Source organism: Oncorhynchus mykiss, chromosome 4, assembly GCF_057628025.1.
Source record: "Oncorhynchus mykiss isolate SJ-2025 chromosome 4, ASM5762802v1, whole genome shotgun sequence".
Taxonomy (NCBI): domain Eukaryota; kingdom Metazoa; phylum Chordata; class Actinopteri; order Salmoniformes; family Salmonidae; genus Oncorhynchus; species Oncorhynchus mykiss.
In genome coordinates, this window is record NC_143025.1 from 13,070,748 (window position 1) to 13,094,536 (window position 23,789).

The 23,789-nt window shown below is 41.1% G+C and overlaps 2 protein-coding genes across 2 annotated transcripts; both read left to right on the forward strand.

Moving 5' to 3' along the window:
• Positions 1-682: 682 nt before the first annotated feature.
• On the forward strand, positions 683-15,929 carry LOC118945803 (uncharacterized). Its single transcript, XM_090233406.1, has 23 exons — positions 683-3,279; positions 3,394-3,615; positions 3,777-3,848; positions 3,945-3,995; positions 4,104-4,175; positions 5,113-5,277; positions 5,460-5,510; positions 5,607-5,657; positions 5,770-5,841; positions 6,779-6,943; positions 7,126-7,176; positions 7,273-7,323; positions 7,439-7,510; positions 8,448-8,612; positions 8,774-8,845; positions 8,942-8,992; positions 9,098-9,169; positions 10,106-10,270; positions 10,393-10,662; positions 11,005-11,076; positions 11,759-12,018; positions 14,903-14,957; positions 15,901-15,929. Exons 1-23 carry the CDS (start codon positions 690-692, stop codon positions 15,927-15,929), a joined length of 4,896 nt encoding a protein of 1,631 aa, XP_090089532.1. The 5' UTR covers positions 683-689.
• A 2,564-nt stretch (positions 15,930-18,493) lies between these two features.
• On the forward strand, positions 18,494-21,157 carry LOC149983913 (uncharacterized). Its single transcript, XM_090231142.1, has one exon. The coding sequence runs from the start codon at positions 18,562-18,564 to the stop codon at positions 21,076-21,078; it is 2,517 nt and encodes an 838-aa protein (XP_090087268.1). The 5' UTR covers positions 18,494-18,561; the 3' UTR covers positions 21,079-21,157.
• The last annotated feature ends 2,632 nt before the right edge of the window (positions 21,158-23,789 follow it).

The following is a 23,789-nucleotide window of genomic DNA, read 5'->3' on the forward strand; positions in this document are numbered from 1 at the left end:
GGTCATAAGAAGATAGAATCCTCTTGCTATTAGGCTAGAATCTTAGGTGGGAGAACATTCCGAGAGAAGGTTAGTTGGGGAAGGTCATCATATTGGTAAGTCATGTTTATACATTTTTCCAAAAGTTATGGTGAATCTACTACAATGGAGAGGACGGTTTTAGGCACATATGATTATGTTTAAATTAATATTTTTTTGGTTAAAGATTGGTTTGCATTAATTTATCTAAACTGATAACTGTATAATCTGGATTACCAAACCTGAGCTTGATTACTGAGGAGTTTCAATTGATTAGTAATGTCTTAAAACACATTTAACAGCATAGTGTACTATACTATAAACATTTAGAAAAGATTTACACAAAATATGTAGTATAAAGAGAAGTTTGCATAATTGGTTGGTCACAGCTTTATAAATTTGGATACAGGGCTGTCTTACGGTGAGATGCAAGATAATGTATTAGAGGAACTATTAGAGGCACTAGAAATGTAGGCATTGATGAAAGACACCGCATAGGTTAAATGCTTTAATAGTAGTTTGAATGGCTATAATGAACTGTTAAAATAAGTGACTTGCTTGATGCCTTTTGATGCCGATGCCGTCTTTAGGTTGTTTAAGGATTTGTTTTCCTTTAGCAGCATCCTGTAGGATGCTAACATTTACGAACTCTCTTTTAGAGCTCATTCGTTATGGAAGTGCACAGTATTGGTCAGAGCGACTGGCATGTTGAGGTGGGCCTGCTAAGGAAAGAGGTAGGCCTGCTAAAGCAATGGGCCTGTATGGAGGAGACGAGACGGATAGCGAGACAGAAGACGGAGATGTATGTAGAAGAGAGACAACAGCAGGATTACCAGCATCTGGAGATGAATAGAGAGAAGGTGTTGAAGGAGGTGGAGAGGGACAGACTTGAGAGGATGAAGAGGGAGGAGAAGAAGGAGCATGCAAAAATAAATCAAATGAAGGATGAAGAGTTGCTGTTAATGGATATTAGAATGAGGGAAAGGGAGAGAGAGATGGAGGAGGAAATGAGGAGGTTCAGGGAGAAATCTGAGAGGCAGAAGGTAGAGAAACAGATGGAGCTCCAGAAGAAGAGACAGGAGGAGAGAGATGAGTGGAAGATATTTGAAAATAAGAGAGTGGAGGAATGGAAAGAGTTTTCCAGGAAGGAAGAAGACATCCGAAAGGAAGAGGCATGGATGAAAGCAGAAAGGAAGACAAAGAGAAAGGTGGAAGAAGGAAAGAGAAAGATGGGAGAAGAACAACAGATGCTGAAAAAGCAAGCCAGTCTGACAGAGACACTGAGTGATGGAAAGAGAAGAAACCTGGAAGAGAGAAAGGAAGATGAAAATAATATGAGAGAAAAGTGTGTGAAGGAAGCAAGGGAAGGAGACAGGAGAGAGCTCCTGAAAGAAAAGAGACAGAGACAGAATGCAGAAGAAAATTTGACACACATGGAGAAACAAATGATGGAGAGGGAGGGGGAGAGGAAGAGAGAACTTGAGAGTCAGCTTAGAGAAGATATGAGAAAAAGAGAAGAGGAAAGAAAGCATGAGGAGGAAATGAACATGAGGAAACTGGAAGAGGACCTAATGAAAGAAAAGAGGCAGAGACAGATTGCAGAAGAAAATATGACACATATGGAGAAACAAATGAGAGAGCTGGAGGAAAGGGAGGAGGACAGGAAGAGAGAACGTGAGAGTCAGATTAGAGAAGAGAAAAGGAAGCACGAGGAGGAAATAAAAATGAGGAAACTGGAAGACATGAAGAATGAAATGTTTGGAAAAATGAGAGAGTTGGAGGAGGAGAGGAAGAGAGAACTTGAGTGTCAGATTAGAGAAGATATGAGAAAAAGAGAAGAGGAAAGAAAGCATGAGGAGGAAATGAAAATGAGGAAACTGGAAGAGGACCTAATGAAAGAAAAGAGGCAGAGACAGATTGCAGAAGAAAATATGACACATATGGAGAAACAAATGAGAGAGCTGGAGGAGAGGGAGGAGGAGAGGAAGAGAGAACTTGAGAGTCAGATTAGAGAAGATATGAGAATAAGAGAAGAGGAAATGAAAATGAGGAAACTGGAAGAGGACCTAATGATAGAAAAGAGGCAGAGACAGATTGCAGAAGAAAATATGACACATATGGAGAAACAAATGAGAGAGCTGGAGGAGAGGGAGGAGGACAGGAAGAGAGATCTCGAGAGTCAGATTAGAGAAGAGAAAATAAAGCACAAGGAGGAAATGAAAAGGAGGAAACTGGCAGACATGAAGAATGAAATGTTTGGAAAAATGAGAGAGTTGGAGGAGAGGATGAAAAAGATGGAAAGACAGCATGCAGAGAAGACCACGATGGAGGAGGAGAAGGAGGAAATAAAGAGGGTGGAAGACACAGTGAGGATGAAAGAGCTGAACAAGACAGCCTTGGATGTGTGGGAATTTCACGTTGGAAGTCATGAATGTCCGAAACACAGAAGTGATTCAGAATGTTCAGATTGTGATGACGGTAAAAGTGCCAAAGCACACCAGAAGAAGACAGACAAAGAGAAGAATGAAACGATGGAAGCACTCCTGACTGAGGAAAAATGTAACAGTAGTGATGATGATGATGATGGTTTCACTGAGATGAAACAAAAGGATGGACATAAAAATATGCTTGTTGAGGAGAAGGTAGCTTCAAATTACTGTCAGAATGATCAACCAGGAAAAGTCAAAGTTCAAAATGACCTGGCAGGTGATATAGACTGGTCAAAGAGTGACTACAGTGAGATTGAGGAAATAATCGACAGTGACACTGAGGACATTAGTGAAGAAATAAAGGAAACGGATGAGGAGGAGGAGGTTGAAGATAAGACAGATATTGAGAGTGATGAGAGAACAGTAAGAAATGTGATAAGAAGTGAATGTGAGGATGATAAGAGTGGGAAACCAAACATGAAGAAAGGCATGGTTGACAAAGACAATACGGACAACAACGTTGAGAAAGAGAAAACAACCCAAAGCAACACAAAGAGAGAGGAGGTTGAGAGAAAAGAGGTTCAAAGCCAATACACAGAGACATACAAAACCAATGGAGCGACAGAATCTGACGAGCTCACTTTGGCTCCTGGAAAGGGGTCAGATAGCAATGACAGTGAGAGGGTCAAATCCAACCAAGAGAAAGAAAAGGATGACCAAAAGGACACAGGACAGTTAGAGAGTCAGGAGGAGAAGAAGGAGGACAGGATACTTGCTGGAGCAGAGGGAGAGACTCAGCATCCTCAGGAAGACCAATCGGAAACATGCAAAGGTAAAGTTGTTGTTTGACAACATATGTAAATGATCACTGATCTGTCATTAAATGTAGAGAACTCCACCGATATCAATGACACTTACCTTTTCAAACATTTGTCATCTCTTTCAGATTTTTCAATTTTTGCAGCGGCAATGGTTAAGATTCAGGGCCCAGACGAGGATCAACTAGCAGTTGAAGGAAAGACTAACAACACTCAGACAGACCAGGCAGCAAAGGTCAAAGGTGAAATGGACCTGGACAATGACTGGTCAGAGAGTGACAGTGAGACTGAGGAAATTACAGCTGATTTTGAGACTGATGAGGAAACAGACCAACCAGCAACGTGCGGAGGTAAGAAGACAGTCAGTGGAATTACAATGAGGAGTGCTGATCTTGTTTGACAGCATGTGAAAATCATCACTAATATTTTATAATTGTAGGAAACTCCCATGAAATCATTAACACTTACCTTTTCACCCACATTTTCACACACCATTTTATTCAAATGTCAGATTACTCCATCTCTATTGCAGAGGAGGTTAAGATTCAGGACCCTGACAAGAATCAACCAGCAAAGCTCAAAGGTAAAAAGGGGATAGACAGAGAATAAAGTGTGATATGTGAGGGTAGTTTCAACACTTTCACTTACACTGTCTGTATACCACCTCCCTCTCCTCCAGATTCCTCCATCTTCTTGGCTGGTGCTGAGGTCAAACAGACCCAGTGCAAAGGTCATCTTAGTTTACAGTTCTTTTGTACATTGAAAGTGTTATACAACTGCACCCCCCCCCCCCCCCACTGTTGGTATTAATATCCATAATTTTCCTATTTCTTGTTAGATGTCTCCTTGGTTGCTGCAGCTGAGTCAAAGACTCTGAACCCTCAGGAGGAGCAGCCAGCAAAGTGTAAAGGTAAAGACCAAAGCCCGGTTTTCCGATAGCGATGGAACTGAAGCTTACTAGTGTTTAAGTGATGCAGCTTTCTTATAACGGCCGAAGATGTCACATGCGTTTCAACAAAACACCACGCAGAGAGAACGTTCACTAAGTGCATTGTTGGAGAAGGTGTCGATATTGATTGAAAGAAAGGCAGGGCTGCTCTTTGATCAGATTTCTCCATTCAAATCTTACTTTAACATTAGAATTATTCCACAATACTGATGACGGATCAGCTCCCAGAAAGCTATTACTACCTCAAGGCTGCAAAATATTGAGGCGGCTTATTCTGATGCTTACCCTATAATAATGCACTAAATCACAGATACATTTGGCACATGTAGTTAAACATCATGAAATATATATTGAGGCAAAAATTACAGACCGTAAAGTCTACAAATAGAAGTCAATTGACCGAAGATTAAATAGATTTTAATATGATTGAAATACAGGCCTGTGTAGCCTACTGAACTTCGCTTGTTGAATTGCCAAGACATTGACAAGTGTTTATTTGTAGTCAACTTCATGCCGAAGTTATCGTCAGTCACAGAGAGACAGATAAACGTCTTGTTTCTATATTTAGGGGAGATCTTCTGCATAGAAGGTGATGCGGAAGGGCAAAAAAAGCATTTAACAAAGCACTTAGCTGAACTACGAGTGGTCTGAGGCAGCATTTTCAAGTGCAACTTGACTAATTATGGTTTTGGGAAACAGCTCTGACATTTAACAATGCTCCTATGTAGGTTCTAATGATTAACATATCCTTATGATGCTTTTGGGAAACTGCGACCTGGATTATAACATATTGATACAATGTTGAATGCTGAGATAGTTTATTAGCATGTTCAAGGCGCTTCTCTTATTTCTGTTTTTCTGTGTGTATTAATGTCCATTCTCTCTCTTTTCTTGTCAGATTTGTCTGTGTTTGCTGCAGTTGTAGGAAAGACTCAGGACTCAGCAAAGGTCAAAGGTGAAATGGACCTGGATAATGACTGGTCAGAGAGTGACAGTGAGATTGAGGAAATTACAGCTGATTTTGAGATTGATGAGGAAACAGACCAACCAGCAAAGTGCGGAGGTAAGTAGGCAGTCAGTGGAATTACAATGAGGAGTGCTGATCTTGTTTGACAGCATGCGAAAATCATCACTAATATTTTATAATTGTAGGAAACTCCCATGAAATCATTAACACTTACCTTTTCACCCACATTTTCACACACCATTTTATTCAAATGTCAGATTACTCCATCTCTATTGCAGAGGAGGTTAAGATTCAGGACCCTGACAAGAATCAACCAGCAAAGCTCAAAGGTAAAAAGGGGATAGACAGAGAATAAAGTGTGATATGTGAGGGTAGTTTCAACACTTTCACTTACACTGTCTGTATACCACCTCCCTCTCCTCCAGATTCCTCCATCTTCTTGGCTGGTGCTGAGGTCAAACAGACCCAGTGCAAAGGTCATCTTAGTTTACAGTTCTTTTGTACATTGAAAGTGTTATACAACTGCACCCCCCTCCCCCCCCCCCCACTGTTGGTATTAATATCCATCATTTTCCTATTTCTTGTTAGATGTCTCCTTGGTTGCTGCAGCTGAGTCAAAGACTCTGAACCCTCAGGAGGAGCAGCCAGCAAAGTGTAAAGGTAAAGACCAAAGCCCGGTTTTCCGATAGCGATGGAACTGAAGCTTACTAGTGTTTAAGTGATGCAGCTTTCTTATAACGGCCGAAGATGTCACATGCGTTTCAACAAAACACCACGCAGAGAGAACGTTCACTAAGTGCATTGTTGGAGAAGGTGTCGATATTGATTGAAAGAAAGGCAGGGCTGCTCTTTGATCAGATTTCTCCATTCAAATCTTACTTTAACATTAGAATTATTCCACAATACTGATGACGGATCAGCTCCCAGAAAGCTATTACTACCTCAAGGCTGCAAAATATTGAGGCGGCTTATTCTGATGCTTACCCTATAATAATGCACTAAATCACAGATACATTTGGCACATGTAGTTAAACATCATGAAATATATATTGAGGCAAAAATTACAGACTGTAAAGTCTACAAATAGAAGTCAATTGACTGAAGATTAAATATATTTTAATATGATTGAAATACAGGCCTGTGTAGCCTACTGAACTTCGCTTGTTGAATTGCCAAGACATTGACAAGTGTTTATTTGTAGTCAACTTCATGCCGAAGTTATCGTCAGTCACAGAGAGACAGATAAACGTCTTGTTTCTATATTTAGGGGAGATCTTCTGCGTAGAAGGTGATGCGGAAGGGCAAAAAAAGCATTTAACAAAGCACTTAGCTGAACTACGAGTGGTCTGAGGCAGCATTTTCAACTGCAACTTGACTAATTATGGTTTTGGGAAACAGCTCTGACATTTAACAATGCTCCTATGTAGGTTCTAATGATTAACATATCCTTATGATGCTTTTGGGAAACTGCGACCTGGATTATAACATATTGATACAATGTTGAATGCTGAGATAGTTTATTAGCATGTTCAAGGCGCTTCTCTTATTTCTGTTTTTCTGTGTGTATTAATGTCCATTCTCTCTCTTTTCTTGTCAGATTTGTCTGTGTTTGCTGCAGCTGTAGGAAAGACTCAGGACTCAGCAAAGGTCAAAGGTGAAATGGACCTGGATAATGACTGGTCAGAGAGTGACAGTGAGATTGAGGAAATTACAGCTGATTTTGAGATTGATGAGGAAACAGACCAACCAGCAAAGTGCGGAGGTAAGAAGGCAGTCAGTGGAATTACAATGAGGAGTGCTGATCTTGTTTGACAGCATGTGAAAATCATCACTAATATTTTATAATTGTAGGAAACTCCCATGAAATCATTAACACTTACCTTTTCACCCACATTTTCACACACCATTTTATTCAAATGTCAGATTACTCCATCTCTATTGCAGAGGAGGTTAAGATTCAGGACCCTGACAAGAATCAACCAGCAAAGCTCAAAGGTAAAAAGGGGATAGACAGAGAATAAAGTGTGATATGTGAGGGTAGTTTCAACACTTTCACTTACACTGTCTGTATACCACCTCCCTCTCCTCCAGATTCCTCCATCTTCTTGGCTGGTGCTGAGGTCAAACAGACCCAGTGCAAAGGTCATCTTAGTTTACAGTTCTTTTGTACATTGAAAGTGTTATACAACTGCACCCCCCCCCCCCCCCCCCCCCCACTGTTGGTATTAATATCCATCATTTTCCTATTTCTTGTTAGATGTCTCCTTGGTTGCTGCAGCTGAGTCAAAGACTCTGAAACCTCAGGAGGAGCAGCCAGCAAAGTGTAAAGGTAAAGACCAAAGCCCGGTTTCCCGATAGCGATGGAACTGAAGCTTACTAGTGTTTAAGTGATGCAGCTTTCTTATAACGGCCGAAGATGTCACATGCGTTTCAACAAAACACCACGCAGAGAGAACGTTCACTAAGTGCATTGTTGGAGAAGGTGTCGATATTGATTGAAAGAAAGGCAGGGCTGCTCTTTGATCAGATTTCTCCATTCAAATCTTACTTTAACATTAGAATTATTCCACAATACTGATGACGGATCAGCTCCCAGAAAGCTATTACTACCTCAAGGCTGCAAAATATTGAGGCGGCTTATTCTGATGCTTACCCTATAATAATGCACTAAATCACAGATACATTTGGCACATGTAGTTAAACATCATGAAATATATATTGAGGCAAAAATTACAGACTGTAAAGTCTACAAATAGAAGTCAATTGACTGAAGATTAAATATATTTTAATATGATTGAAATACAGGCCTGTGTAGCCTACTGAACTTCGCTTGTTGAATTGCCAAGACATTGACAAGTGTTTATTTGTAGTCAACTTCATGCCGAAGTTATCGTCAGTCACAGAGAGACAGATAAACGTCTTGTTTCTATGTTTAGGGGAGATCTTCTGCGTAGAAGGTGATGCGGAAGGGCAAAAAAAGCATTTAACAAAGCACTTAGCTGAACTACGAGTGGTCTGAGGCAGCATTTTCAACTGCAACTTGACTAATTATGGTTTTGGGAAACAGCTCTGACATTTAACAATGCTCCTATGTAGGTTCTAATGATTAACATATCCTTATGATGCTTTTGGGAAACTGCGACCTGGAATATAACATATTGATACAATGTTGAATGCTGAGATAGTTTATTAGCATGTTCAAGGCGCTTCTCTTATTTCTGTTTTTCTGTGTGTATTAATGTCCATTCTCTCTCTTTTCTTGTCAGATTTGTCTGTGTTTGCTGCAGCTGTAGGAAAGACTCAGGACTCAGCAAAGGTCAAAGGTGAAATGGACCTGGATAATGACTGGTCAGAGAGTGACAGTGAGATTGAGGAAATTACAGCTGATTTTGAGATTGATGAGGAAACAGACCAACCAGCAAAGTGCGGAGGTAAGAAGGCAGTCAGTGGAATTACAATGAGGAGTGCTGATCTTGTTTGACAGCATGTGAAAATCATCACTAATAATTTGTAATTGTAGGAAACTCCCATGAAATCATTAACACTTACCTTTTCACCCACATTTTCACACACCATTTTATTCAAATGTCAGATTACTCCATCTCTATTGCTGAGGAGGTTAAGATTCAGGACCCTGACAAGAATCAACCAGCAAAGCTCAAAGGTAAAAAGGGGATAGACAGAGAATAAAGTGTGATATGTGAGGGTAGTTTCAACACTTTCACTTACACTGTCTGTATACCACCTCCCTCTCCTCCAGATTCCTCCATCTTCTTGGCTGGTGCTGAGGTCAAACAGACCCAGTGCAAAGGTCATCTTAGTTTACAGTTCTTTTGTACATTGAAAGTGTTATACAACTGCACCCCCCTCCCCCACTGTTGGTATTAATATCCTTCATTTTCCTATTTCTTGTTAGATGTCTCCTTGGTTGCTGCAGCTGAGTCAAAGACTCTGAACCCTCAGGAGGAGCAGCCAGCAAAGTGTAAAGGTAAAGACCAAAGCCCGGTTTCCCGATAGCGATGGAACTGAAGCTTACTAGTGTTTAAGTGATGCAGCTTTCTTATAACGGCCGAAGATGTCACATGCGTTTCAACAAAACACCACGCAGAGAGAACGTTCACTAAGTGCATTGTTGGAGAAGGTGTCGATATTGATTGAAAGAAAGGTAGGGCTGCTCTTTGATCAGATTTCTCCATTAAAATCTTACCTTAACATTAGAATTATTCCACAATACTGATGACGGATCAGCTCCTAGAGAGCTATTACCACCTCATGGCTGCAAAATATTGAGGCAGCTTATTCTGATGCTTACCCTATAATAATGCACTAAATCACAGATTCATTTGGCACATGTAGTTAAACATCATGAAATATATATTGAGGCAAAAATTACAGACCGTAAAGTCTACAAATAGAAGTCAATTGACTGAAGATTAAATAGATTTTAATATGATTGAAATACAGGCCTGTGTAGCCTACTGAACTTCGCTTGTTGAATTGCCAAGAAATTGACAAGTGTTTATTTGTAGTCAACTTCATGCCGAAGTTACCATCAGTCACAGAGAGACAGATAAACGTCTTGTTTCTATATTTAGGGGAGATCTTCTGCATAGAGGTAATGCGGAAGGGCAAAAAAAGCATTTAACAAAGCACTTAGCTGAACTACGAGTGGTCTGAGGCAGCATTTTCAACTGCAACTTGACTAATTATGGTTTTGGGAAACAGCTCTGAGATTTAACAATGCTCCTATGAAGGTTCTAATGATTAACATATCCTTATGATGCTTTTGGGAAACTGGGACCTGGATTATAACATATTGATACAATGTTGAATGTTGAGATAGCTTATTAGCATGTTCAAGGCGCTTCTCTTATTTCTGTTTTTCTGTGTGTATTAATGTCCATTCTCTCTCTTTTCTTGTCAGATTTGTCTGTGTTTGCTGCAGCCGGAGGAAAGACTCAGGACTCAGCAAAGGTCAAAGGTGAAAAGGACCTGGATAATGACTGGTCAGAGAGTGACAGTGAGATTGAGGAAATTACAGCTGATTTTGAGATTGATGAGGAAGCAGACCAACCAGCAACGTGCGGAGGTAAGAAGGCAGTCAGTGGAATTACAATAATGTGTGCTGAGCTAGTTTGAAAGCATGTTCAAGGTGTTATGTCTGTCCAGTAATGTACTTTCTCTCTCTTCTCTTGTCTGTGTTTGCTGCAGCTGGAGGACAGACTCAGAACACTCAGACAGACCAGGCAGCAAAGGTCAAAGGTGAACAGGACCTGGACATTGACTGGTCAGAGAGTGACTATGACAGTGAGGGAACAATGGATAGTGACAATGAGTTCATAGGTAAAGACGAATGGACAAAGTGGAGCGTGGACATTGAGGAAAAGAAAGTGTGTACTCAAGTCCAACATGATGCAAATACAGCTGAGAGAGACATCATAAACCAAGAGAAGAAAAAGGACCAGCCAGCAAAATGCAAAGGTGAGAGAGAGAGAGAGAGAGAGAGAGAGAGAGAGAGAGAGAGAGAGAGAGAGAGAGAGAGAGAGAGAGAGAGAGAGAGAGAGAGAGAGAGAGAGAGAGAGAGAGAGAGAGAGAGAGAGAGAGAGAGAGAGAGAGAGAGAGAGAGAGATAGGCTAATAAAACTATTACATTTAAGTAACATCATTGTATCTCACTAAGGTACTGAGTTATGTGTGACTGCAGTTTTTAAACACAGTACTCCTCTAGTGCATTGAACCAGCTTATAGGCCTTAACTATACTTTTATTATGTGTGTTGTTGTCCTATCAAATCTCCATTCATGTATATTCCTTTCTGTCCTTAGATTACTCTATTTTCACTGCATCAGGGCTAAAGAGCAAGGACCCGTATAATCAACAGCCAGTAAAATGCAAAGGTAAAAAATGAAGGGGGATAGAGAGGGACATACTTTTCACAAAGTATTTGATGGCACAGTGAGGTGTCAGTAAAAAGGATGAGAGATATAGAGACAGACAGACAGACAGACAGACAGACAGACAGACAGACAGACAGACAGACAGACAGACAGACAGACAGAAAGACAGGCAGACAGGCAGGCAGGCAGGCAGGCAGACAGACAGACAGACAGACAGACAGACAGACAGACAGACAGACAGACAGACAGACAGGCAGACAGGCAGGCAGGCAGGCAGGCAGGCAGGCAGGCAGACAGACAGACAGACAGACAGACAGACAGACAGACAGACAGACAGACAGACAGACAGACAGACAGAGCACACAAGCACACTATAGGCTCTGGTACTCAATTGGAATAGAACTGTTTGATGTTTACTCAAGTCTATTTTAGGAAACATGGCTGATGTTTGTTTTGGATCATTTTCTTTCTTTCTATATATCTCTCACTCTGTCTCTATCTCTCTCTTTCTCTCTCTTAAACGCGTACGCACGCACACACACGTGTTCACTGTTTTCCTCTATCTATCTCTGTCTCTCTGTCTGTCTGTCTGTCTGTCTGTCTGTCTGTCTGTCTGTCTGTCTGTCTGTCTGTCTGTATGTCTGTCTCTGTCTCTCTGTCTCTCTGTCTCTCTCTCTCTCAGGCATGGCCAAGGTCCCCCCGGTTCAGCAGGCCAAAGTGAGTAATAAAAGTGAGATTGTCCAAAAGAAAGATGGGAATGACAAAGTGACAGAGCCAAAGACAGATTCAGAGCTCATTATGGAAAAATATGAGAGGATGGTGGAAGAGGGGAGACGGGGGCCTGGTCAGAAGGATAGGAGAGATAAAGACATGGACAAAGAGTCTAAAGAAGAGCAGCGCAGGCTGAGGAATGAGAAGGCCCTTCAGGATCACCTGGACAGTGTAGAGAATCAGAAAGGGACAAGCAAACACACCAGACAACCACAGTGTATAGGTAGGACCAGGGAAAGTTTTTTATTTATTTATTTTTGTTTTTTTTATTTCACCTTTATTTAACCAGGTAGGCTAGTTGAGAACAAGTTCTCATTTGCAACTGCGACCTGGCCAAGATAAAGCATAGCAGTGTGAACAGACAACACAGAGTTACACATGGAGTAAACAATTAACAAGTCAATAACACAGTAGAAAAAAAAGAGAGTCTATATACATTGTGTGCAAAAGGCATGAGGAGCTATGCGAATAATTACAATTTTGCAGATTAACACTGGAGTGATAAATGATCAGATGGTCATGTACAGGTAGAGATATTGGTGTGCAAAAGAGCAGAAAAGTAAATAAATAAAAACAGTATGGGGATGAGGTAGGTAAAAATGGGTAGGCTATTTATCGATAGACTATGTACAGCTGCAGCGATCGGTTAGCTGCTCAGATAGCAGATGTTTGAAGTTGGTGAGGGAGATAAAAGTCTCCAACTTCAGCGATTTTTGCAATTCATTCCAGTCATAGGCAGCAGAGAACTGGAATGAAAGGCTGGAACGAAAATGAGGTGAGATACACCTGCTGGAGCGTGTGCTACGGGTGGTTGTTGCCATCGTGACCAGTGAACTGAGATAAGGCGGAGCTTTACCCAGCATGGACTTGTAGATGACCTGGAGCCAGTGGGTCTGGCGACGAATATGTAGCGAGGCAGCCGACTAGAGCATACAGGTCGCAGTGGTGGGTGGTATAAGGTGCTTTAGTGACAAAACGGATGGCGCTGTGATAAACTGCATCCAGTTTGCTGATCGGTAGGATAGTCAGTTTTGCTAGGGTATGTTTGGTGACGTGAGTGAAGGAGGCTTTGTTGCGGAATAGAAAGCCGACTCTAGATTTTATTGTTGGAAGCAATTTTGTAGATGACATCGCCGAAGTCGAGGATCGGTAGGATAGTCAGTTTTACTAGGGTAAGTTTGGCGACGTGAGTGAAGGAGGCTTTGTTGCGGAATAGAAAGCCGACTCTAGATTTTATTTTTGATTGGAGATGTTTGATATGAGTCTGGAAGGAGAGTTTACAGTCTAGCCAGACACCTAGGTACTTATAGATGTCCACATATTCAAGGTCGGAACCATCCAGGGTGGTGATGCTAGTCAGGCGTGCGGGTGCAGGCAGTGAACGGTTGAAAAGCATGCATTTGGTTTTACTAGCGTTGGAGGCCACGGAAGGAGTGTTGTATTTTTTCATTTTTTACTAGGCAAGTCAGTTAAGAACAAATTCTTATGGGTTAACTGCCTGTTCAGGGGCAGAACTGCCGCCCCATGGCACTGAAGCTCGTTTGGAGGTTAGATAGCACAGTGTCCAAGGACGGGCCGGAAGTATATAGAATGGTGTCGTCTGCGTAGAGGTGGATCAGGGAATCGCCCGCAGCAAGAGCAACATCATTGATATATACAGAGAAAAGAGTCGGCCCGAGAATTGAACCCTGTGGCACCCCCATAGAGACTGCCAGAGGACCGGACAGCATGCCCTCCGATTTGACACACTGAACTCTGTCTGCAAAGTAGTTGGTGAACCAGGCAAGGCAGTCATCAGAAAAACCGAGGCTACTGAGTCTACCGATAAGAATATGGTGATTGACAGAGTCGAAAGCCTTGGCAAGGTCGATGAAGACGGCTGCACAGTACTGTCTTTGAACTGCATCATGGGTGGTGTACACAGATGTTTCGGCTTTGCAGCCTCCTTCAGGGTGGTTTAGCATCACATTGTACTCAGACGACGCCATCTTAATCCTCATGGGGAGGCTAATAAAACTATTACATTTAAGTAACAGCAGTGTATCTCACTAAGGTACTGAGTTATGTGTGACTGCAGTTTATTAACACAGTACTCCTCTAGTGCATTGAAACAGCTTATAGGCCTTAACTATACTTTTATTGCTGTGTGATGTTGTCCTATCAAATCTCCATTCATGTATATTCCTTTCTGTCCTTAGATTACTCTATTTTCACTGCATCAGGGCTAAAGAGCAAGGACCCGTATAATCAACAGCCAGTAAAATGCAAAGGTAAAACATGAAGGGGGATAGAGAGGGACATACTTTTCACAAAGTATTTGATGGCACAGTGAGGTGTCAGTAAAAAGGATGAGAGATATAGAGACAGACAGACAGACAGACAGACAGACAGACAGACAGACAGACAGACAGACAGACAGACAGACAGACAGACAGACAGACAGACAGACAGACAGACAGACAGACAGACAGACAGACAGACAGACAGACAGACAGACAGACAGACAGACAGACAGAGCACACAAGCACACTATAGGCTCTGGTACTCAATTGGAATAGAACTGTTTGATGTTTACTCAAGTCTATTTTAGGAAACATGGCTGATGTTTCTTTTGGATCATTTTCTTTCTTTCTATATATCTCTCATTCTGTCTCTATCTCTTTCTTTCTCTCTCTTAAACGCGTACGCACGCCAACTCACGCACACGCGTTCACTCTGTTTTCTTCTATCTATCAATTCAATTAAATTCAAGGGCTTTATTGGCATGGGAAACATGTGCCAACGCAAGTGATGTAGATAATATATAAAGTGAATATATAAAGTGAAATAAACAATAAAAATTAACAGTAAACATTACACATACAGAAGTTTCAAAACAATAAAGACATTACAATTGTCATATTATATATATATACATTGTTTTAACAATGTCTATCTCTATCTCTATCTCTGTCTCTCTCTCTCTCTCTCTCTCTCTCTCTCTCTCTCTCTCTCTCTCTCTCTCTCTGTCTCTCTGTCTCTCTCAGATTACTCCATCTTCTCTGTGGGCCAACAGGGGGTTGCACAGCCCCCTCCAGCCCAGCAGAATAAGACACCCTCCCCCTGCAAAGGTAATAGCAAGAGCAGTTTGATTCATCGGCACATCAATAAGAATGTATAAGAGCAGCCATTTTTAATAATCTTCAACAACCCCAGAGTCTCTTCCCCCTTATCCCCTGTCTCTCTCTCAATTCAATTCAAATGGATTTATTGGCATGGGAAACATAAGCAAGTGAAATAGATAATAAACACAAGTGAAATAAACAAATTAACAGTAAACATTACGTTCACAAAAGTTTCAAAGGAATAGAGACATTTAAAATGTCATATTATGGCTATGTACAGTGTTATAAGTACAAAAGGGAAAATAAATAAACATAAATATGAGTTGTATTTACAATGGTGTTTGTTTTTCACTGGTTGCCCTTTTCTTGTGGCAAAAGGTCACATATATTGCTGCTTTGATGGAACGCTGTGGTATTTCACCAAAATAAATATGGGAGTTCATCAAAATTTGATTTGTTTTCGAATTCTTTGTGGGTCTGTGTAATATGATGGAAATATGTGTCTCTAATATGGTCATACATTTGTCAGGAGGTTAGGAAGTGCAGCTCAGTTTCCACCTCATTTTGTGGGCAATATCACATAGCTTGTCTTCTCTTGAGAGCCAGGTCTGCCTACGGCAGTCTTTCTCAATAGCAAGGCTATGCTCACCTAGTCTGTACATAGTCAATGCTAATCTCTCTGTCTCTGTCTCTGTCTCTGTCTCTCTCTTTCTCTCTCTCTCTCTCTCTCTCTCTCTCTCTCTCTCTCTCTCTCTCTCTCTCTCAGATGTCTCTATATTTGCAGCTGGGAAAAATCGTTTGGCTAAAGTCTTGATACCCCTTGTGCGCAAAAAAATGAAGTCAGAATGCATAGGTAAGAGAGGAGAATGTTACAACTGATAAGTGAAGTTTGTTTGACACAGTATTACATGATTCTAACAGTGATACTTTTTGTTGGGTCTTTTTTCAGATCCTGACGTTTTCCTTGCTAAGAAGTGACCTCTGCAATTTGAAAAATATTTTCTGAAATTCATTTTCATTCTTTCCCTTGTTTTCTATATACATTTTTAAATTCTTCAAGCATTATAAAATAATAAAATCATTTTATCATCAATGGTTTGTGTGTGCACATTGTTTTTAAGGATCAGGTCAAGACCAATTCTGTGTTCTGTGTTTTGCTAGAGAGAAACAGTATGGATACTAGCCCAGATTCCTAACCTCTAGGGTTTGCAAAGTCTTTCAAAAAAACATTCACCAGCCTTAGATTCTCCAATATTTTTTTTGTCACATTAGACTTGAAAGATATGCTACAGGATTGAGCGTGCCAGAGAAAATGGTCTCTAATGTACCCACAGTTTTGTACTCAAAGCATTCTTTCTCTCTTTAGGATTGTCACAGATGGTTGTGGCCATAGAGCTCGCCAGTTTGTAGTCGTAAAAACTGTAAATGAAACCTTGTGGTACAGATAGGGGTCTACCTGTGCCTGAGCACCTGAGTTTAAATATCAACAGTACTGCCCCAGCAGCATACCATTTGATTAACACTTGATAACACTTGATTTACATCATCATCAATTCTCGGTCTGGTTGGACTACACGCAGCAGAGAGAGGCAGAAAGACATAGAGAGGAGTGGTTGCATCTCCGACCCTCCGACCCATGTCCACCCCTTCTTCAGTCGGGAGTTGCACGTGTGTGTCAGGGCAGCAGCAACACAGGTAGTCTACACTCTAGCAAACCATCATATACTAACATATCTCATAGTGAGAGAACCACATCAGACTCATCCTTTCATCTCATAGTGAGAGAACCACACCAGACTCATCCTTTCATCTCATAGTGAGAGAACCACACCAGACTCATCCTTTCATCTCATAGTGAGAGAACCACACCAGACTCGTCCTTTCATCTCATAGTGAGAGAACCACACCAGACTCATCCTTTCATCTCATAGTGAGAGAACCACACCAGACTCATCCTTTCATCTCACAGTGAGAGAACCACACCAGACTCATCCTTTATTCTAGCCTTCATTAAAAAGTGTCCAGGTCAGACAGTGTGGAAATTCAAGATGTGGCTTCACCTCCTAAAAGACACTTATAGTCCCTACCTCCCATCCTCTCTCTCTCTCTCTCTCTCTGTGTATCTCTGTCTCTCTCTCTCTCAGGCATGGCCAAGGTCCCCCTGGTTCAGCAGACCAAAGTGAGTAATACAAGTGAGATTGTCCAAAAGAAAGATGGGAATATCTATTAGCATGGGTAGTGCCATTGAGGGCTTCCACCATTTCAATGTAGTCAACTGGGTGGGACTTCCACTTCATTGGCTGATCTTTCCTGGTGAACTTGTTGTAGTCATGTCCAACGGTCATCTTGACGGATCAGCCAATCGTGAAGAAGAAAAATTACTACTTCAAAATGGAGATAGCCTCAATGGCACTGCCAATGCTGTTAGACGCTATAATGCCACAGACACAAAGAGGAGACCCCTGTCTCTATGTTTGCTCCTCGTCTGAATCTCAGGTGACAAGGGATGTCGTACTATGGCTCAGTTTACACAGGCAGCCCAATTCTGATCTTTTTTTCACTAAATGGTATTTTGACCTGTAAAATATCGAATGTAAAAATATCTGATTTGTACGTTTGTTTATGTGTAACTCGTGTTGTTGTTTTTGTCGCACTGCTAGCTTTATCTTGGCCAGGTTGCAGTTGTAAATGATAACTTGTTCTCAACTGGCCTACCTGGTTAAATAAAGGTGAAATAAATAAAACAATGAACTTGGAGTCTGTAGTTGCACACAGTGAAGCATTGAGGATGAGTAATTGCGTTCTTAGAGTGATGTCATAATGGATCATGCGGTCATAAGAAGATAGAATCCTCTTGCTATTAGGCTAGAATCTTAGGTGGGAGAACATTCTGAGAGAAGATTAGTTGGAGAAGGTCATCATATTGGTAAGTCATGTTTATACATTTTTCCAAAAGTTATGGTGAATCTACTATAATGGAGAGGACGGTTTTAGGCAAATATGATTATGTTTAAATTAATATTTTTTGGGTTAAAGATTGGTTTGCATTAATTTATCTAAACTGATAACTGTATAATCTGGATTACCAAACCTGAGCTTGATTACTGAGGAGTTTCAATTGATTAGTAATGTCTTAAAACACATTTAACAGCATAGTGTACTATACTATAAACATTTAGAAAAGATTTACACAAAATATGTAGTATAAAGAGAAGTTTGCATAATTGGTTGGTCACAGCTTTATAAATTTGGATACAGGGCTGTCTTACGGTGAGATGCAAGATAATGTATTAGAGGAACTATTAGAGGCACTAGAAATGTAGGCATTGATGAAAGACACCGCATAGGTTAAATGCTTTAATAGTAGTTTGAATGGCTATAATGAACTGTTAAAATAAGTGACTTGCTTGATGCCTTTTGATGCCGATGCCGTCTTTAGGTTGTTTAAGGATTTGTTTTCCTTTAGCAGCATCCTGTAGGATGCTAACATTTACGAACTCTCTATTAGAGCTCATTCGTTATGGAAGTGCACAGTATTGGTCAGAGCGACTGGCATGTTGAGGTGGGCCTGCTAAGGAAAGAGGTAGGCCTGCTAAAGCAATGGGCCTGTATGGAGGAGACGAGACGGATAGCGAGACAGAAGACGGAGATGTATGTAGAAGAGAGACAACAGCAGGATTACCAGCATCTGGAGATGAATAGAGAGAAGGTGTTGAAGGAGGTGGAGAGGGACAGACTTGAGAGGATGAAGAGGGAGGAGAAGAAGGAGCATGCAAAAATAAATCAAATGAAGGATGAAGAGTTGCTGTTAATGGATATTAGAATGAGGGAAAGGGAGAGAGAGATGGAGGAGGAAATGAGGAGGTTCAGGGAGAAATCTGAGAGGCAGAAGGTAGAGAAACAGATGGAGCTCCAGAAGAAGAGACAGGAGGAGAGAGATGAGTGGAAGATATTTGAAAATAAGAGAGTGGAGGAATGGAAAGAGTTTTACAGGAAGGAAGAAGACATCCGAAAGGAAGAGGCATGGATGAAAGCAGAAAGGAAGACAAAGAGAAAGGTGGAAGAAGGAAAGAGAAAGATGGGAGAAGAACAACAGATGCTGAAAAAGCAAGCCAGTCTGACAGAGACACTGAGTGATGGAAAGAGAAGAAACCTGGAAGAGAGAAAGGAAGATGAAAATAATATGAGAGAAAAGTGTGTGAAGGAAGCAAGGGAAGGAGACAGGAGAGAGCTCCTGAAAGAAAAGAGACAGAGACAGAATGCAGAAGAAAATTTGACACACATGGAGAAACAAATGATGGAGAGGGAGGGGGAGAGGAAGAGAGAACTTGAGAGTCAGCTTAGAGAAGATATGAGAAAAAGAGAAGAGGAAAGAAAGCATGAGGAGGAAATGAAAATGAGGAAACTGGAAGAGGACCTAATGAAAGAAAAGAGGCAGAGACAGATTGCAGAAGAAAATATGACACATATGGAGAAACAAATGAGAGAGCTGGAGGAAAGGGAGGAGGACAGGAAGAGAGAACGTGAGAGTCAGATTAGAGAAGAGAAAAGGAAGCACGAGGAGGAAATAAAAATGAGGAAACTGGAAGACATGAAGAATGAAATGTTTGGAAAAATGAGAGAGTTGGAGGAGGAGAGGAAGAGAGAACTTGAGTGTCAGATTAGAGAAGATATGAGAAAAAGAGAAGAGGAAAGAAAGCATGAGGAGGAAATGAAAATGAGGAAACTGGAAGAGGACCTAATGAAAGAAAAGAGGCAGAGACAGATTGCAGAAGAAAATATGACACATATGGAGAAACAAATGAGAGAGCTGGAGGAGAGGGAGGAGGAGAGGAAGAGAGAACTTGAGAGTCAGATTAGAGAAGATATGAGAATAAGAGAAGAGGAAATGAAAATGAGGAAACTGGAAGAGGACCTAATGATAGAAAAGAGGCAGAGACAGATTGCAGAAGAAAATATGACACATATGGAGAAACAAATGAGAGAGCTGGAGGAGAGGGAGGAGGACAGGAAGAGAGATCTCGAGAGTCAGATTAGAGAAGAGAAAAGAAAGCACGAGGAGGAAATGAAAATGAGGAAACTGGAAGACATGAAGAATGAAATGTTTGGAAAAATGAGAGAGTTGGAGGAGAGGATGAAAAAGATGGAAAGACAGCATGCAGAGAAGACCACGATGGAGGAGGAGAAGGAGGAAATAAAGAGGGTGGAAGACACAGTGAGGATGAAAGAGCTGAACAAGACAGCCTTGGATGTGTGGGAATTTCACGTTGGAAGTCATGAATGTCCGAAACACAGAAGTGATTCAGAATGTTCAGATTGTGATGACGGTAAAAGTGCCAAAGCACACCAGAAGAAGACAGACAAAGAGAAGAATGAAACGATGGAAGCACTCCTGACTGAGGAAAAATGTAACAGTAGTGATGATGATGATGATGGTTTCACTGAGATGAAACAAAAGGATGGACATAAAAATATGCTTGTTGAGGAGAAGGTAGCTTCAAATTACTGTCAGAATGATCAACCAGGAAAAGTCAAAGTTCAAAATGACCTGGCAGGTGATATAGACTGGTCAAAGAGTGACTACAGTGAGATTGAGGAAATAATCGACAGTGACACTGAGGACATTAGTGAAGAAATAAAGGAAACGGATGAGGAGGAGGAGGTTGAAGATAAGACAGATATTGAGAGTGATGAGAGAACAGTAAGAAATGTGATAAGAAGTGAATGTGAGGATGATAAGAGTGGGAAACCAAACATGAAGAAAGGCATGGTTGACAAAGACAATACGGACAACAACGTTGAGAAAGAGAAAACAACCCAAAGCAACACAAAGAGAGAGGAGGTTGAGAGAAAAGAGGTTCAAAGCCAATACACAGAGACATACAAAACCAATGGAGCGACAGAATCTGACGAGCTCACTTTGGCTCCTGGAAAGGGGTCAGATAGCAATGACAGTGAGAGGGTCAAATCCAACCAAGAGAAAGAAAAGGATGACCAAAAGGACACAGGACAGTTAGAGAGTCAGGAGGAGAAGAAGGGGGACAGGATACTTGCTGGAGCAGAGGGAGAGACTCAGCATCCTCAGGAAGACCAATCGGAAACATGCAAAGGTAAAGTTGTTGTTTGACAACATATGTAAATGATCACTGATCTGTCATTAAATGTAGAGAACTCCACTGATATCAATGACACTTACCTTTTCAAACATTTGTCATCTCTTTCAGATTTTTCAATTTTTGCAGCGGCAATGGTTAAGATTCAGGGCCCAGACGAGGATCAACTAGCAGTTGAAGGAAAGACTAACAACACTCAGACAGACCAGGCAGCAAAGGTCAAAGGTGAAATGGACCTGGACAATGACTGGTCAGAGAGTGACAGTGAGACTGAGGAAATTACAGCTGATTTTGAGATTGATGAGGAAACAGACCAACCAGCAACGTGCGGAGGTAAGAAGACAGTCAGTGGAATTACAATGAGGAGTGCTGATCTTGTTTGACAGCATGTGAAAATCATCACTAATATTTTATAATTGTAGGAAACTCCCATGAAATCATTAACACTTACCTTTTCACCCACATTTTCACACACCATTTTATTCAAATGTCAGATTACTCCATCTCTATTGCAGAGGAGGTTAAGATTCAGGACCCTGACAAGAATCAACCAGCAAAGCTCAAAGGTAAAAAGGGGATAGACAGAGAATAAAGTGTGATATGTGAGGGTAGTTTCAACACTTTCACTTACACTGTCTGTATACCACCTCCCTCTCCTCCAGATTCCTCCATCTTCTTGGCTGGTGCTGAGGTCAAACAGACCCAGTGCAAAGGTCATCTTAGTTTACAGTTCTTTTGTACATTGAAAGTGTTATACAACTGCACCCCCCCCCCCCCACTGTTGGTATTAATATCCATCATTTTCCTATTTCTTGTTAGATGTCTCCTTGGTTGCTGCAGCTGAGTCAAAGACTCTGAACCCTCAGGAGGAGCAGCCAGTAAAGTGTAAAGGTAAAGACCAAAGCCCGGTTTCCCGATAGCGATGGAACTGAAGCTTACTAGTGTTTAAGTGATGCAGCTTTCTTATAACGGCCGAAGATGTCACATGCGTTTCAACAAAACACCACGCAGAGAGAACGTTCACTAAGTGCATTGTTGGAGAAGGTGTCGATATTGATTGAAAGAAAGGCAGGGCTGCTCTTTGATCAGATTTCTCCATTCAAATCTTACTTTAACATTAGAATTATTCCACAATACTGATGACGGATCAGCTCCCAGAAAGCTATTACTACCTCAAGGCTGCAAAATATTGAGGCGGCTTATTCTGATGCTTACCCTATAATAATGCACTAAATCACAGATACATTTGGCACATGTAGTTAAACATCATGAAATATATATTGAGGCAAAAATTACAGACCGTAAAGTCTACAAATAGAAGTCAATTGACCGAAGATTAAATAGATTTTAATATGATTGAAATACAGGCCTGTGTAGCCTACTGAACTTCGCTTGTTGAATTGCCAAGACATTGACAAGTGTTTATTTGTAGTCAACTTCATGCCGAAGTTATCGTCAGTCACAGAGAGACAGATAAACGTCTTGTTTCTATGTTTAGGGGAGATCTTCTGCGTAGAAGGTAATGCCGAAGGGCAAAAAAAGCATTTAACAAAGCACTTAGCTGAAATACGAGTGGTCTGAGGCAGCATTTTCAACTGCAACTTGACTAATTATGGTTTTGGGAAACAGCTCTGACATTTAACAATGCTCCTATGTAGGTTCTAATGATTAACATATCCTTATGATGCTTTTGGGAAACTGCGACCTGGATTATAACATATTGATACAATGTTGAATGCTGAGATAGTTTATTAGCATGTTCAAGGCGCTTCTCTTATTTCTGTTTTTCTGTGTGTATTAATGTCCATTCTCTCTCTTTTCTTGTCAGATTTGTCTGTGTTTGCTGCAGCTGTAGGAAAGACTCAGGACCCAGCAAAGGTCAAAGGTGAAATGGACCTGGATAATGACTGGTCAGAGAGTGACAGTGAGATTGAGGAAATTACAGCTGATTTTGAGATTGATGAGGAAACAGACCAACCAGCAACGTGCGGAGGTAAGAAGACAGTCAGTGGAATTACAATGAGGAATGCTGATCTTGTTTGACAGCATGTGAAAATCATCACTAATATTTTATAATTGTAGGAAACTCCCATGAAATCATTAACACTTACCTTTTCACCCACATTTTCACACACCATTTTATTCAAATGTCAGATTACTCCATCTCTATTACAGAGGAGGTTAAGATTCAGGACCCTGACAAGAATCAACCAGCAAAGCTCAAAGGTAAAAAGGGGATAGACAGAGAATAAAGTGTGATATGTGAGGGTAGTTTCAACACTTTCACTTACACTGTCTGTATACCACCTCCCTCTCCTCCAGATTCCTCCATCTTCTTGGCTGGTGCTGAGGTCAAACAGACCCAGTGCAAAGGTCATCTTAGTTTACAGTTCTTTTGTACATTGAAAGTGTTATACAACTGCACCCCCCCCCCCCCCCCCCCCCCACTGTTGGTATTAATATCCATCATTTTCCTATTTCTTGTTAGATGTCTCCTTGGTTGCTGCAGCTGAGTCAAAGACTCTGAACCCTCAGGAGGAGCAGCCAGCAAAGTGTAAAGGTAAAGACCAAAGCCCGGTTTCCCGATAGCGATGGAACTGAAGCTTACTAGTGTTTAAGTGATGCAGCTTTCTTATAACGGCCGAAGATGTCACATGCGTTTCAACAAAACACCACGCAGAGAGAACGTTCACTAAGTGCATTGTTGGAGAAGGTGTCGATATTG